At 31.5% G+C, this 13,449-nt stretch overlaps 2 protein-coding genes across 6 annotated transcripts in view; one reads left to right on the forward strand and one right to left on the reverse strand.

The window, feature by feature from the left end:
- The first annotated feature begins 4,832 nt into the window (after window positions 1–4,832).
- Window positions 4,833–13,449, forward strand: part of M7bp (Myosin-7a binding protein) — a 114,264-nt gene continuing 105,647 nt past the window's right edge. For 2 of the 5 annotated variants that reach the window (XR_010309275.1, XM_064216235.1), the window contains exon 1: window positions 4,833–4,983. The gene's annotated coding sequence lies outside the window, so the exon portion shown is untranslated. The remainder of the gene's footprint in view (window positions 4,984–13,449) is intronic. The other 3 variants (XM_064216216.1, XM_064216225.1, XM_064216219.1) reach the window with 2 other exon arrangements.
- LOC113398191 (proteasome subunit beta type-2-like) overlaps window positions 11,771–13,449 on the reverse strand; it is an 11,818-nt gene continuing 10,139 nt past the window's right edge. The window contains exons 3-4 of the mRNA XM_026636805.2: window positions 13,059–13,221; window positions 11,771–11,995 (exon numbers count right to left, since the gene is read on the reverse strand). Coding sequence (XP_026492590.2) covers window positions 11,835–11,995; window positions 13,059–13,221 — 324 coding nt within the window. The 3' untranslated portion in view covers window positions 11,771–11,834. The remainder of the gene's footprint in view (window positions 11,996–13,058; window positions 13,222–13,449) is intronic.

Raw genomic sequence — 13,449 nt, forward strand, 5'->3', positions numbered from 1 at the left:
ACAACGTAGATATTTGATTAATACCTGCATATGAATATGACTAGATTTGTAGGTGGTTTAGGTTTAGTTTAGGTTTAATTTCACAAAAAATTAAGACAACCTGTTTGAAATTGTCTTATAAAATAAAAAAAAACTTTTGAAAGGTTTATTTCAGAAGTCTGAGATGTAAAAGTCTTCCCTTGTAATATTAAAAAAAAACAATAGTCGCAGTCACAAAAACACTCAGTTAATGACATAATTATTATAACTAAGTAGTTATTCGATTTAATATTTCAAGGGATATATTTTTCCTGACCCGAAATGTACAATTTATTTGAATCCTAAATTTATTGCAGCCAATCTTTTTTCTACATTCGGGGTTTTTATTGTAACTGAAAGTTAAAATATGTTCCTAAAATATTTGAATTTAATTTGTGGACTGATTGTAGTTGATTAATTATCTATATAAAAACATAAACGAAATACCGTTGACTGACTCAACAGAAGATCTCAGAAATGTGAGGTCGGGTTTAGTTGAAAATAGTATTTTTATTCATACTAAGTTAGGACGGACAACCATAAGATATTATTATATGATTATTAAGTTATTAACTTGACAACTTTCTTGGTGATTAATCTCAAACCGACATACCGACATCCATTTAAACTAGGTAAGTCACTATGACTGAGAGCCGAGATGGCCCAGTGGTTAGAATGCGTGCATCTTAACCGATGATTTCGGGTTCAAACCCAGGCAGGCACCACTGCATTTTCATGTGCTTAATTTGTGTTTATAATTCATCGTGAGGAAACCTGGATATGTCTAATTTCAACGAAATACTGCCACATGGGTATTACACCAACCCGCATTGGAGCAGCGTGGTGGAATATGCTCCAAACCTTCTCCTCAAAGGGAGAGGAGGCCTTAGCCCAGCAGTGGGAAATTTACAGGCTGCTAATGTAATGTAATGTAAATGTCACTACGTAAAAGTCACTATGTAAAGTTGGAATTTTATCCTCCTTATAATTATTTTCGTATAGGTGTGAAACCTTGCTAGAAATATGGGAACCTTATCGGATATGGGAAGTCATATCGATTCGGAAAAATCGCCGGCGAAAGCTAGTTCCACAGAGTGGTTGTGCGAGGTAGCAAATAGGTGATGCGGATGAAACTTGGAATTTTCGCGATGTCCGAGGATAAAATTCACTAGCCCAGATTGATCTAAACAATTCCTCGGAACATTCTTATTGAAAAATACTGTAGAAGATGCAAAATGGTCGGAAAGGTATAATAAACTTTTCTAGTTTGTACATTTGATTTGTTTTGAAAAGTCCCATGCATTACACTGACAAAAGCTAAATGTTTTTAATATTTTTTAACTTTAGTATTAATTCCAACCAAAGTGGAATTAAAAATAAAATAAATAAGATAATTTTTTCAACAATTATTCCATTGCTAAACATTAATAGCTACACTTTATTGCTGTATTTCGATTCAACGTCAACATTAGTTCCATTGATTGACCTCGAATCAATTGTATTAGAAGTTGTTTTAATAATATATGGAGGAAGAACCTTAACATAAGGTAGTAATACATTTACCAATAGGTACACATTTACAGGTTAATAATTTTAGACATTTTAAAACAATGTGACTTTGTAATTTGGTATATTCAAATACCTCATCATCGTAAATGTAGTTTACAAAGAAACATAGGTTACGTTTAATGTAACTCTCATTGTATGAAGTCACGAAGTTCATTAAGTTGTTTTGTTTTAAATGAATTATTACAATGTGTGGCTGCATAAAGATTGCAAATATAATGCCCGTTAATATTAAAAATGCAATTGCGCTTGTTGCTTGTTGGATCACGCAGCATCCGTATGACGTGATTCTTTCATCGAAATAGGTTATGAACCGCGGAATGATTTATGCTACAACCTAAAGGGTAAAAGTTAGTTTAGAAAAATGCATGAATATACCAGTAGAAATTTGGTCTAATCTTTATAGATATTCCGGGTTCCGTAGCCCAAAAGGAAAATAGGAAAAAATATATAATTATTCTTGCAATGTTTGCTGTCCGTCTGTCTGTATGTCCATCAAGACACTTTTTCGCTGGAAAGCATAGAGGTATAAAGTTGAAAATATTACCAAATACTGAGGTCTGCGTTCCCTTGGAGCTGTGAAAAATGAAATCTCTAAGGCTACAATTAAAATATATTCCCGTATATTTGCAAGGGGAATTAAAACCTATGGGCTACATAAGGTTGACCTAGAATCATGAAATTTGGCATGTCTATTTGTGTGGTATACGTACAGTCAGATCAGGGAGCGATTCTGAATCGCACTTCTCCGGTTTTAGATCACCAGAACACTATTTGCTCACGGGCGCTTGTTGTCCGTACTACGGGGTTGATAATGAGCGCTAGTAATCATTTCAGTTTACTATGTATATCTTTAATTAAAATTATTTAAAATGACCTACAGATCTTTTAAGATACGGAAGTGCACGGAATATAATGTGATATAATACTTAAAACAATCTAGTTCCGTAATAAATAGTGTTTAGGTCTTCCCGCGCTCAGTGATTTCTGGGTCAACTCGACTCTCCACGATTGAGCAAGAGTAATAATTTTATAATTAATATATATATATATTTTGTATTTAATAATAAATTAATTCTAGAGGCTTACTCGTGAAATTAGAATGTGAATATTTTAATTTGTGATTGTGATTGTGTTGTGAAACCCATATAATCCGATTTCCAAAAAGCCCGTTCTGAAGATTGCCACTGCGTGAAAAATGTATTGTTTTAGCATCAGAAATGTTTGAAAATTTCAGTTCAGTCAGTTGGATTAAACAGATTAAATATTTGAACCAAACAAACTTTAGATTAAATAAAAGCGTAAAAAGTGGGCTTTTGAAATAGATGAATGTTGTTATTGAAACTCAACTAAATGTTTAGCGGATAAGTGTCGTTAAATTAAATTGTGTTCTGTTGTAAATGTTTTTTGTTTAGCTATAGTCTTACCAAAGTTTCCTTCTTTCTATTTGTTAATGTTTATATATAGGCGGAAAAAACGAAAACAGAAAAGTGAATAATGAATTTCAAACACGGGCTAGCCTTCCAGAGTATCCAGCTTAATATGTGATTATAATTCACCTCATGCTCAGCGGTGAAGAAATATTTTTTTAAGTAACATGCATAAATCGAATGTAATTTCTCGCATGTTGTTAGTCGATAACTAAGCAAATTGAACAGCGTAGTAGATTATGCTCCTAATCTTTTTAAAAGGATGTTATTGTCCAGTGGGACATTTTCGGGATGTTAGATGTAATTTATTCACTTATAAACAAAGCCTGCAATAACAAATTATGCAAATAACATTGTTAACAAACAATCATACAATAAAAGTATATATCTACCTATAGGTCTTATGTTAAGCATAGCTACGTGTCACGAGTTCACCAGCGCATGCGCAACAAGCGATCGGCATCAACACCTCGGTGTCTGTCGAGCGTGCACCGGCAGGCTTTCATTCATCTTAAATTGCGCAAGAGTGACCATGGACGCGTTATAAGAAATACATGTGTTAAGGAATATTTAAAATATATAAATTTGTATTTATACGTTTAGCTTTATTTATATGTAGATTTTATATTTGTTTATTTTTATTACACGATAATTTTTGTAATATTATAAACGGCAATTAACTGTAATACACGGAACTTAACGAATTTTATAAAATTTAATATAGGATATAATGACGCCGTTGAAACAAAAGACTTAGTACCGACTTAGTTAGTTGCTATTCGATAATTATACGCAGCTGTAGCGAAACTTATTTACTAACAAAGATAACACAAACTGGATAATGAGATTCACTTATCACATCGCCATATGTATATGCCCATTAAATTATGTCAATTATCAAAATACCCCAACTTTTTTTTTTGTAATGGCAGTAGATTATTATAAAAAATATCCACGAATTAATGTTATGTTTCGGTTTGAGGTGAGGGTGAGTGAGTCAGTATATATATGCACAAAAGACATAACATCTCAGCTGCTACTGTTATTGGTGCATTGGTGAACTAAATATAGTTAAAAAAATGTAAGACGCCAATGTCTTTGGACAGTAACGATCACCTTCTATCATAGATATGTGGCCGTCCGAAAAATGCCGGTCCACCTACCTTTGGCATAAAAAATAACTGATTTCATACCTGTAGATAGGTCAAGACGGAAAGGATATGTTTTTATTTTTTCAATATTACAATTCTAGCATTACCGGATGAACTTTAAACTTACACCATTTTTGCAAGTAATTTTTCTTTATGCTTTGCTTATGTTGATTTTTTTTAAATCAATATATATTTGGGGTCATCTTAAATAAAAAGCGCATCTCCAATAAATGTATTAGCAGTAATATCGTCAATTTTATTTAATTAATCTTCCTCTATTTCATTTTTCATTGAGAATGTTTTCGTACTACAACCATTGGTGTAAATTGACATACATATATACGTATATTATACATTACTTCTATTATTTATGGACTTTTAGTATACATTTGAGTACAGAAAATATTTTAACGAAAGTCGTAACCGAAAGTTGTATAAAAAAATTGTAGACGAGTAAATTCACCACTCTATACACCGTCAATACGCTTCCCATCCTCTGTTTAATTAAACTGGTTAACTTACCATTCAGCATCTTAAATTTAAATTCAATTGAAGCAATTACATTATTTCTCAAATACTTTTTCCTTCCCACTGTCCTGAATAATTCAATTCTCATGGTTACACTATCGCCACTTCAGTCTCATGATAACAGCCTTCTTGTCATCTGCGCTTGCGCGGTGTAGCGTGCGCCCGCGTCTTTACTTTCCGTTTACGGAGGTTGGAAATTGTGTCTTATTGTACAAGTGATAGTGACTTTTTCGACTTGTCGACTCGACTTTTTATATTCATGAATTTTATTTTACGATTTCAAGTGGTTTGTGTGTGTGATAAATTATTATTGTTGTATATAATGTGCAAGTGAAGAATTATGTAATAGTATGATACAGGTCAGAGTGTGATCAATTTATTTTAGTAATCATTTAAAACATTACTTATGTATTATATTCGGATTTACTTGTAAGTAAATTTAACATATTATAATAAAGGTTTCAGAGTTTTTAGACGCAAATTTTTGAACATTACATTCTGTTCTCGGATCTTCATAATGGTCATATTACTATGGTACTATAAGAAGCAAAATACTTTTAAAATATATGTAATCCAGAATCAATAAAAACAACAGTCTCGTAATAGAAAATACGAAGACATAGAACCTACTTACTGACCTTTTTTCCTACTATCTTTTTAACTTTCAATACTAAGCTAGATCATTTTCAACCGATATAAAAAAGCAACAGGTTCTCAATTCGTCTGTATACCTGGATATTTATTTTTATTTGTGTTAGGTTACAACTTTTACGAAACAATTTCAATTATTCTTTTATGCGTCGTGTACAGTATAGATCCAAGGTCCCATTTCCATTAAATCGGTATGGCACATTGTTTAGTTTTTATTTTAAGCGAATTTTCAGGCAAAAACTAGAATTCAATTATATTTTTAATGGCATAAGTCTTAAACAATTGTAAACAAAAACTTAAATCAATATTTATTTCACATAAATATAGTCGTATAATTTAAATACCTAATTGAATAGAAGATCTGAGAATATAGTTTATTTTATGTTTGAGTAATTACTCACACCGGTATCATAAAATAAAATACGTCGATTCAAATTCACCTTATAAAATTATAGAGAAAATTAACTTTCAAGTATAAACGTGTATACTACTTTTATCGGATACATCATATAATAATAAAATGGAGCACGTTTAAAATGTCTAAAGATAATTGTACAAAAACTGTAATAATAAGTTATAGACTTTAATTGATTTGTCTAATACGAATAAAGTTTACTTCCCCTCGTCCTTCCGTCTGCATGCTCTGTATTATTTTGTATGAGTGTATTCCAGTTTATATAATGAGTGAGCTAGTGTAATCACAGAGAAGACCATCTTTAATTCTGTTGGCAACGAGTTGACGGTGTAACATAATTTCCTGTGTTTGTGTCTATGGATGATAGTAAGCACTTAGAATTTATAGGCGACCTAATTAATTACCATCTAGCCTATATATTTTTTATAAACATTAGTTTTTATCACTCAAATTATATATATATTCTATTTTAAATATAGTGAATACTAGGACATGCTAAGGTTTTTAATTGATGATAGAAGCCAACCGACAATAGACAAATTATACAAAATATCATTAAACACATTAGATACATTGCATTTGTTAATATTTAACGTCGTTATAAACGAAGAAAGATTATTTATCGCATCGCTGGTTGAATATAATTGAGTCTTGGCTACGCAAATTTAAGAAAGCGTAATCACATACGATTTCGAGTGTTTTATTTTCATCGTCATAAGAACTTTATAAAATATGAAGTACATAGTTTTTTATTATTTTTGCATATATATATTTAAGAAATTAAGTCAAACAATCGAATCTTATTCTATATAAAGTTAAATTAATAAAATTCTATAAAAATAAGACAAAAATTTTGATATTTAGCTAAATAGCTTAAAAAATTGTGGCAACAATCAAATGATGGATTGACAGAACAAATCATTACTCAACAAGATACAAGTATTTTATATGATTAGTTTTTATATGAAAAATTTTGTTATGCGTATCAAAAACTTATCGGTTGATTTTGATGACGAATTGTAATCGCTTTGTATACATTCGTTTTTAAATATAATTTTAATAATTATCATTACCAATAATCGTATAAAATATTTGAAATCAATTAAAAAAATAAACTTTATTTAATTTTAACTTACAAACGACTTTTGATTGAAACAGGATTGACAGATATCTGTAGTTTAATAATAAACTTTGTGAATTCCATAATTTATTCCAGAGTGCTAAAGTTTAAATAAATAAATAGATGTAAAAAAATCATGAATAGGACACAGATTAAAAATCGTTCGATTGATATCTATATATAATATACATACATAAATATAAGACACTTATACAATTTGGGACAATAATTTGGGCAATTAGTCATTCTCTAATCGATTCAATTCGTCAATTACCCATGTCTACATAGTGTAAAACAAAGTCAATCCCGCCGTCTGTACGCTCAGATCTTTCAAACTACGCAACGGATTTTAATTTGATTAATAAACAGAACACAGAGATTCAATACGAAGGTTTATATGTATAATACATGGATATTATAGTTGAGAGACGTCGGAAATTTCAACATTCCTAGCCGGGAAGATCAAAAGTTATATATGTACCCGTGTGAAGAAGGGACGGAAAGCTAGTAAAAAAATAATTAGATTCGATCAATTTCGTCGTTGATTGTATTATGCAAACATAACCTGCGATGTCGATCGATAACGAAAGTAAAACATGTTCGAAAGTGTACATTCTCTTGATGAGTGTACGCCAAATTCAATTATGAGTACGATATTCGTGTGTATTTCATAAATTTCACTGCTCTCGTCACTGATTATCTCTATGAGCTTAGTGTAGACATTTCACAACCTCGGCGCTTAGCGAGTGTGAAGTATTTTTATACCTATTATGCTGCTAAGTCATTATGATACTGTAGTTCATTTATAAAAAGAAATACTAGCAGTTTCAGTTCGTTTTGGCGTCAATCTATCGTACCTACATATATACGAAAGTATATAGTCTATGGATAACTTAACTTTTTGTCGAAACAAACACTACGAAAATATTATATAACCACGTTACTAATATTTATTTTACTTTAACTTTTTCTTTATTGTTTCTGTTTCTGCGTGCTCCGTTTGAAATATTAACATACTTATATTATTTTACAGTTAAGAAGTTAGTTAACACAGAAGTTAGTAAATTGTAGTAAAGAGCTGACAGAAAAACAACTCTACCTGTTCAAGTTTTATTTATTGTAACAAAATATATTCATGTTTATAGTTAACATCTAAATAAAAACATTAAGTATGGACTTTTCATCCAGTTAGATTAGTTATAAAACCACGTAATTTGTTTTAATAGTTGTGTTTTCATCGAGATGAATATACTTATGTAAATTTTCGCTTGTTCCGCTGAATGAATTAAAGTAACAAATTAAACTAAGTACTATTAATTAATTATATATTTAGTTTACTTGCCAAAATTGTAAAAATGTCTTGTAATCTAATTAAATACGGTTACTTAGCAACCATAGGGTGCGTCGAAGCAGAACTCGCTAAAGTCTGGCCGGTGAGAGAATGTGTTCCAACCGTCTGTCAGTTGGTCAGACTAGTGATAACTATTGCTACTACACGGTTGAACTCTTTCTGGTTGAGGCGGGTTTGCCGTCCCATCGGATCATGAGAGCGAGGGAATAGAAAGTGCATCTGTGTTTACGTACGTACTAGTGCAGTATAATATGTTGCTTAGTCTCCCCTGAGATTGGCAGCGACGATATTTTTATTTATTTAAAATTGAATTTAGAACAAAATTATAACATCTATCGAAAGTCGACATAATGATAAAGTTTAAATGATATTTGTAAGACATAAACAATTTTCATATTAACGTAAATTCATCGCCATTACAATGTTCCTTTCAACGGTTCGGCAATGATACTCAACTTCGTTTTGAGTGTTATAGAACACTTACGTATGTCTAAATCGTGTACCTATTTTTAGGAAGAGTAGAGACAAATAAAACTTATTTGAAATTGAATTCACGTTTTACAATTTATCAAGATCTTAAATAATAATATACGATATTTAATATGGATTTCCGAGTAATTGGCGTTTTGGATGTCCATGAAGTATGTCACAATCGCCAATAACTATAAGTAAATCGCATAGAATATGTATGGATGGTTTGTTTTTCTGTAGCTGTTTTCGATTGGAAACGGCTAAAGTTATGAGACTGCAGATGCTAAAGTTCTTATACTGTGTCAAATAAATTAAAATTTATTACACTTTCTTCTCGAAAATGGCAGTTTTACACTTCCGTGCTGCATTGAAGACGTAAAGTTAAGCACACTCTATTACATCACACAGATTTTATTTGATGGTAATATCACAAACAGTTCGTGTATAAGTAAATTATATAAATAAGCATAACTTGCGCTTCAAAGGCCCGTATTCAAGAAAAATCACTTTAAATACATAATACGTTGACGTTCTGTTGTCTGATGTTCATTTCTATACTAAAGTACACGTAAATGTGACGGAGCTGAAAGATTCTAAGTGACAGATAAAAATATTTTAAAACGGCACTTTTGGATATGAAACTCGTAAAATTACAGAAAGTAATATTTGAAATATATTTTATAGCACTTAAACCCCTTTGTGTTCTATCCTCTTCATATAATTCTACGAACACAAACAATGACACATTACACACGAAGTTTTACGGCTCAGTTGTTATTTATATCAAAGCTACATATGTAGTAGACATAACAGATATTACTGATAATTTAAGTGATAGACAATGGGTATGATATAATTTCTTTACCAATAAATAAACTTGATATCATCAAAGCATTAAAATGTGACTCAACTATACTAATATTATAAATGCGAAAGTAACTCTGTCTGTCTGACTATCTGTCTACCTGTTGCTCTCTCACGGCAAAACCACTAAGCCGAATTTGGAATAAATCAAGCTGTGTGCTGTGCTGTGCCTTAAGGAACGAAACTTTTTGATAAACCACTAAAACACGAGCGAAAACGCAGGCGATAACTAGTTCGAATACATTTTCTTAATACATTGCTACCATTTTTTTCCTCGAATCGAGGAACGATAAAAATTGAAGAAATTGACATTATTTTAGTCATACTTTATATTTTCAATTAGCAATTAAGATGAACTCTTTACTCTTTGAAAAATTAGCAGGCAGATTTATTGGTTGTTATTTATAAATGATTTTCGCTTGATTAACTAAATGAAAGTCCATTTATGTTTATTTTCTTCGGGTAATTGTGTTCCCATAGACGTTTTGTCCAGGCCTTTAGTGCATCTTTTCCATAATTTGGATTTAAGTTATTTAAATTTGGCTGCATGTTTTATTCCAGGCAGCATCGCAATCTATAAATTTTAGGAATATTTGAGTTATTACTATTAAGAGCAAAAAATGTAGTCTGTAATTATTAACAAATTTTATTAGGAACAAACTATACCTGCAATCCAAAATGAATAAAATACAAAAATAAACTAGGCCGTTTCAGTCTAGGTGAACGTTTTACCATTCTCGTAAAACATATTATCTCAGCACCAGTATTAGGTACTACGATCTAGGTGATAATGTGCCTCGCGTGAGTGAGACATTATCGTTGATGACGCGGTAAACTTACATATATATAACTATATATTAAGATGATTTGCATGTGATTACAATCACATAGTCATTGGAAATAGGATTTTTGAGTATAAGACTAGGTAGACAACGTGAACCGAAGATGACAGGGCCGATCAAGATAAAACACAACTTCCTACATCATAATTAGCTACAGAAAATAAATGATATATACCATGTATTTGGAGTCGGCGCAGTAACTGCCCTTGCTATTAATATTTGTTTAAAAACAAACATTTATTTTAGTCTTACAAAACAAAGATAACCAATGTTTGTATTTCCATTCAGATGTTATATGCTATGTACGTACAAAGAGATTAAGATCTAGTTGTCTTTGATGTCTTTGTGTACGTAATTTAAATCTTGAACATACGTTAGATGGATTTTCGTAATATTCATAGTATTAAAGCCGAGATGGCCCAGTGGTTAGAACGCGTGCATCTTAATCGATGATTTCGGGTTCAAACCCAGGCAGGCACCACTGAATTTTCATGTGCTTAATTTGTGTTTATAATTCGTCTCGTGCTCGGCGGTGAAGGAAAACATCGTGAGGAAACCTGCATGTGTCTAATTTCAACGAAATTCTGCCACATGTGTATTCCACCAACCCGCATTGAAGCAGCGTGGTGGAATATGCTCCATACCTTCTCGTCAAAGGGAGAGGAGGCCTTAGCCCAGCAGTGGGAAATTTACAGGCTGTTTATGTTATGTATAGTATTAAACTTATAGCAAAATTAAAAAAAGAATCATAAACTCGTTCGTTCTTTTTATATTAACACTTTTTACACAAATTATCGGTATTTTAAATGGCAGGGGATTTTAACCCCGCTGAGTTTATTTCGACGGTTCTTCTCAGGTCCGCTGTGTATATTTTCGAATCGGGAGTTGATTTTTGATAATCAATAAGCAAGTGTTACAAGCGTTAGCGTCTTTATTGAATAAAGATTTGACTTTAGCTGTATGCCTGCTCAAACATACATTGAAAATTCATTGATTGTTTTACCACTAAACATTCAATTAAACCGTATATGTTTGTGCTATGGTTTTAAGGCGGGGTGAGTAAGTATAATCACAGGCACGAGGGATATGAGATTTTACGACGGTTTTCTTACGTCATACTTACCATGGTTAGCGCTGACGTTTTCCATTGTAAGATGTGTTTTAACTTATTGACTGCCAATATCTATGAGAATTCATTTTGTAAACCTTTAAAGACTTTTTCAAATAAAAACCATACATTTATTCTATAAAAAGTATATACATCGTAGGTATAGATTTATATCGTACCAGTAACATAAAAATTGTCCAAGGTCTTTATCAAATATTCAATATCATGTCAATATTCTAAATAATATTATATGAAACACACAAACATATTCATTATGTAACATATAAATATAACATCAATTCCTGGTCAATAAACATGTTCAAGATTTCATAAAAGTGGCTGGATTGATAACGGGAAGTACTTTAACGCCATCTTTGGACAATGTTTTCACAAGGAAGTTTGGCAACGTAATGAATAACCGCTTCTGGATCGCGTGGATGCACAACTTGATCACCTCATACGCTTCGACTTCCGATAAACCTGTTTAAGCATAATTTATGCAAAGACGAGAAAAATATAACAATGTGTATTAACTTTCCGAAAGGCTGTTAGAATAAGACCTTTTGAAACTGCATTATCTGATAAAGAATAAGAAATATGGTACATAAATATACTATCGAAAAATGTTAAACTATTTTTTATGTACAAGACGATTATTTAGTAACTGATACATAAATGGCACACACTTTATTATTCAATAGAAGAAGTGATTGTGATTATTAACCGACTTCAAAATAGAAGGTTCTCCGTTCGACCTGTATGTTTTGTAAGTTTGTATGTCTGCGATTTTCTTTAAAACTACTGATCCGATTTGGGTGGGTTATTAATGAATACATATTTTTCAGCGACGGCTTTAATATATAATACATTAAGATCTGATAAAGATCTAGGCATAGACAATAAACCTCTTTAATAACAAAACAAAAAATACCTGCGATCGCAATCGTGTCTATGTACTGTTTCCACCATAGATATCTGTGTTTTCACTATTCCACAACATATAATCACGTCTTTATCGGTTACGGTTTACGGTTTTAAGAGTTAAACAGATGTGTATGACACCTTGAATTTAAATTAACTCAGATTCAATTTATTTTTGAAGTCGGTTTATTTTTCGAGCGAACTTCTTTGACGCGGCTTATAGAAGAGTGAACTGGTAAGTCGTTACGTACCATAACGTATACGACCATTTACCTCTCTCTCTCTCTCCCTCCCTGTCTCTCTCTCCCTCTCTCTATCTATCTATATCTATCTCTCTCTATCTATCTATCTCTTTCTTTTATATACGGTTTTATTTACAATTATTCGTTGTTATTGTTTTCATTCACACGGTATTTCTAATGACCATTTTATTCCATTTCATGTCTCTTATTTAATACACAATATGTAACGAATACAACTGCATTCTAAACTGGTGTCGCACGACAAATCTAGTTGTTTTTTTTTTCAAATTGTCATTCTTTTCAATAAAAAAAACCCTTACACATATTTATTTTATATGTGATAATAGCAAGACTATATAATATTAAAAGTATGAGCTTACTTGGCTTATAATAATGGTTGAGAATTGGAATGCTGAAGAGTCCACCGAGACCATGAGCCGCGTACGGCACCTTCATGCAGGACGCCAAAAGGTCCATTGTGTACAACTGACAGCCGTTATCTTCGTCGTATCCCGCAATTAACATGTTTAATATACGTGGATTCTGCATCAAAAACATACGATCTTACTTCTAACTATAATTACGAGTCGTTGTTTTGAAACTTTGAATTTTTAATAGAGGATAATTAAGCCAATAGACAAAAAATATTTATGTACATATAAAGTCGTATTATTTGATTATTTTATAAAGTAAACAAATATTTAAAAACACGCTATTTTAACAATTAATGTAGGCACTGTACCATCAGGAGGGTTTACTATGTCCCGTTTT

Source organism: Vanessa tameamea, chromosome 2 (genome assembly GCF_037043105.1).
Source record: "Vanessa tameamea isolate UH-Manoa-2023 chromosome 2, ilVanTame1 primary haplotype, whole genome shotgun sequence".
Lineage (NCBI taxonomy): Eukaryota > Metazoa > Arthropoda > Insecta > Lepidoptera > Nymphalidae > Vanessa > Vanessa tameamea.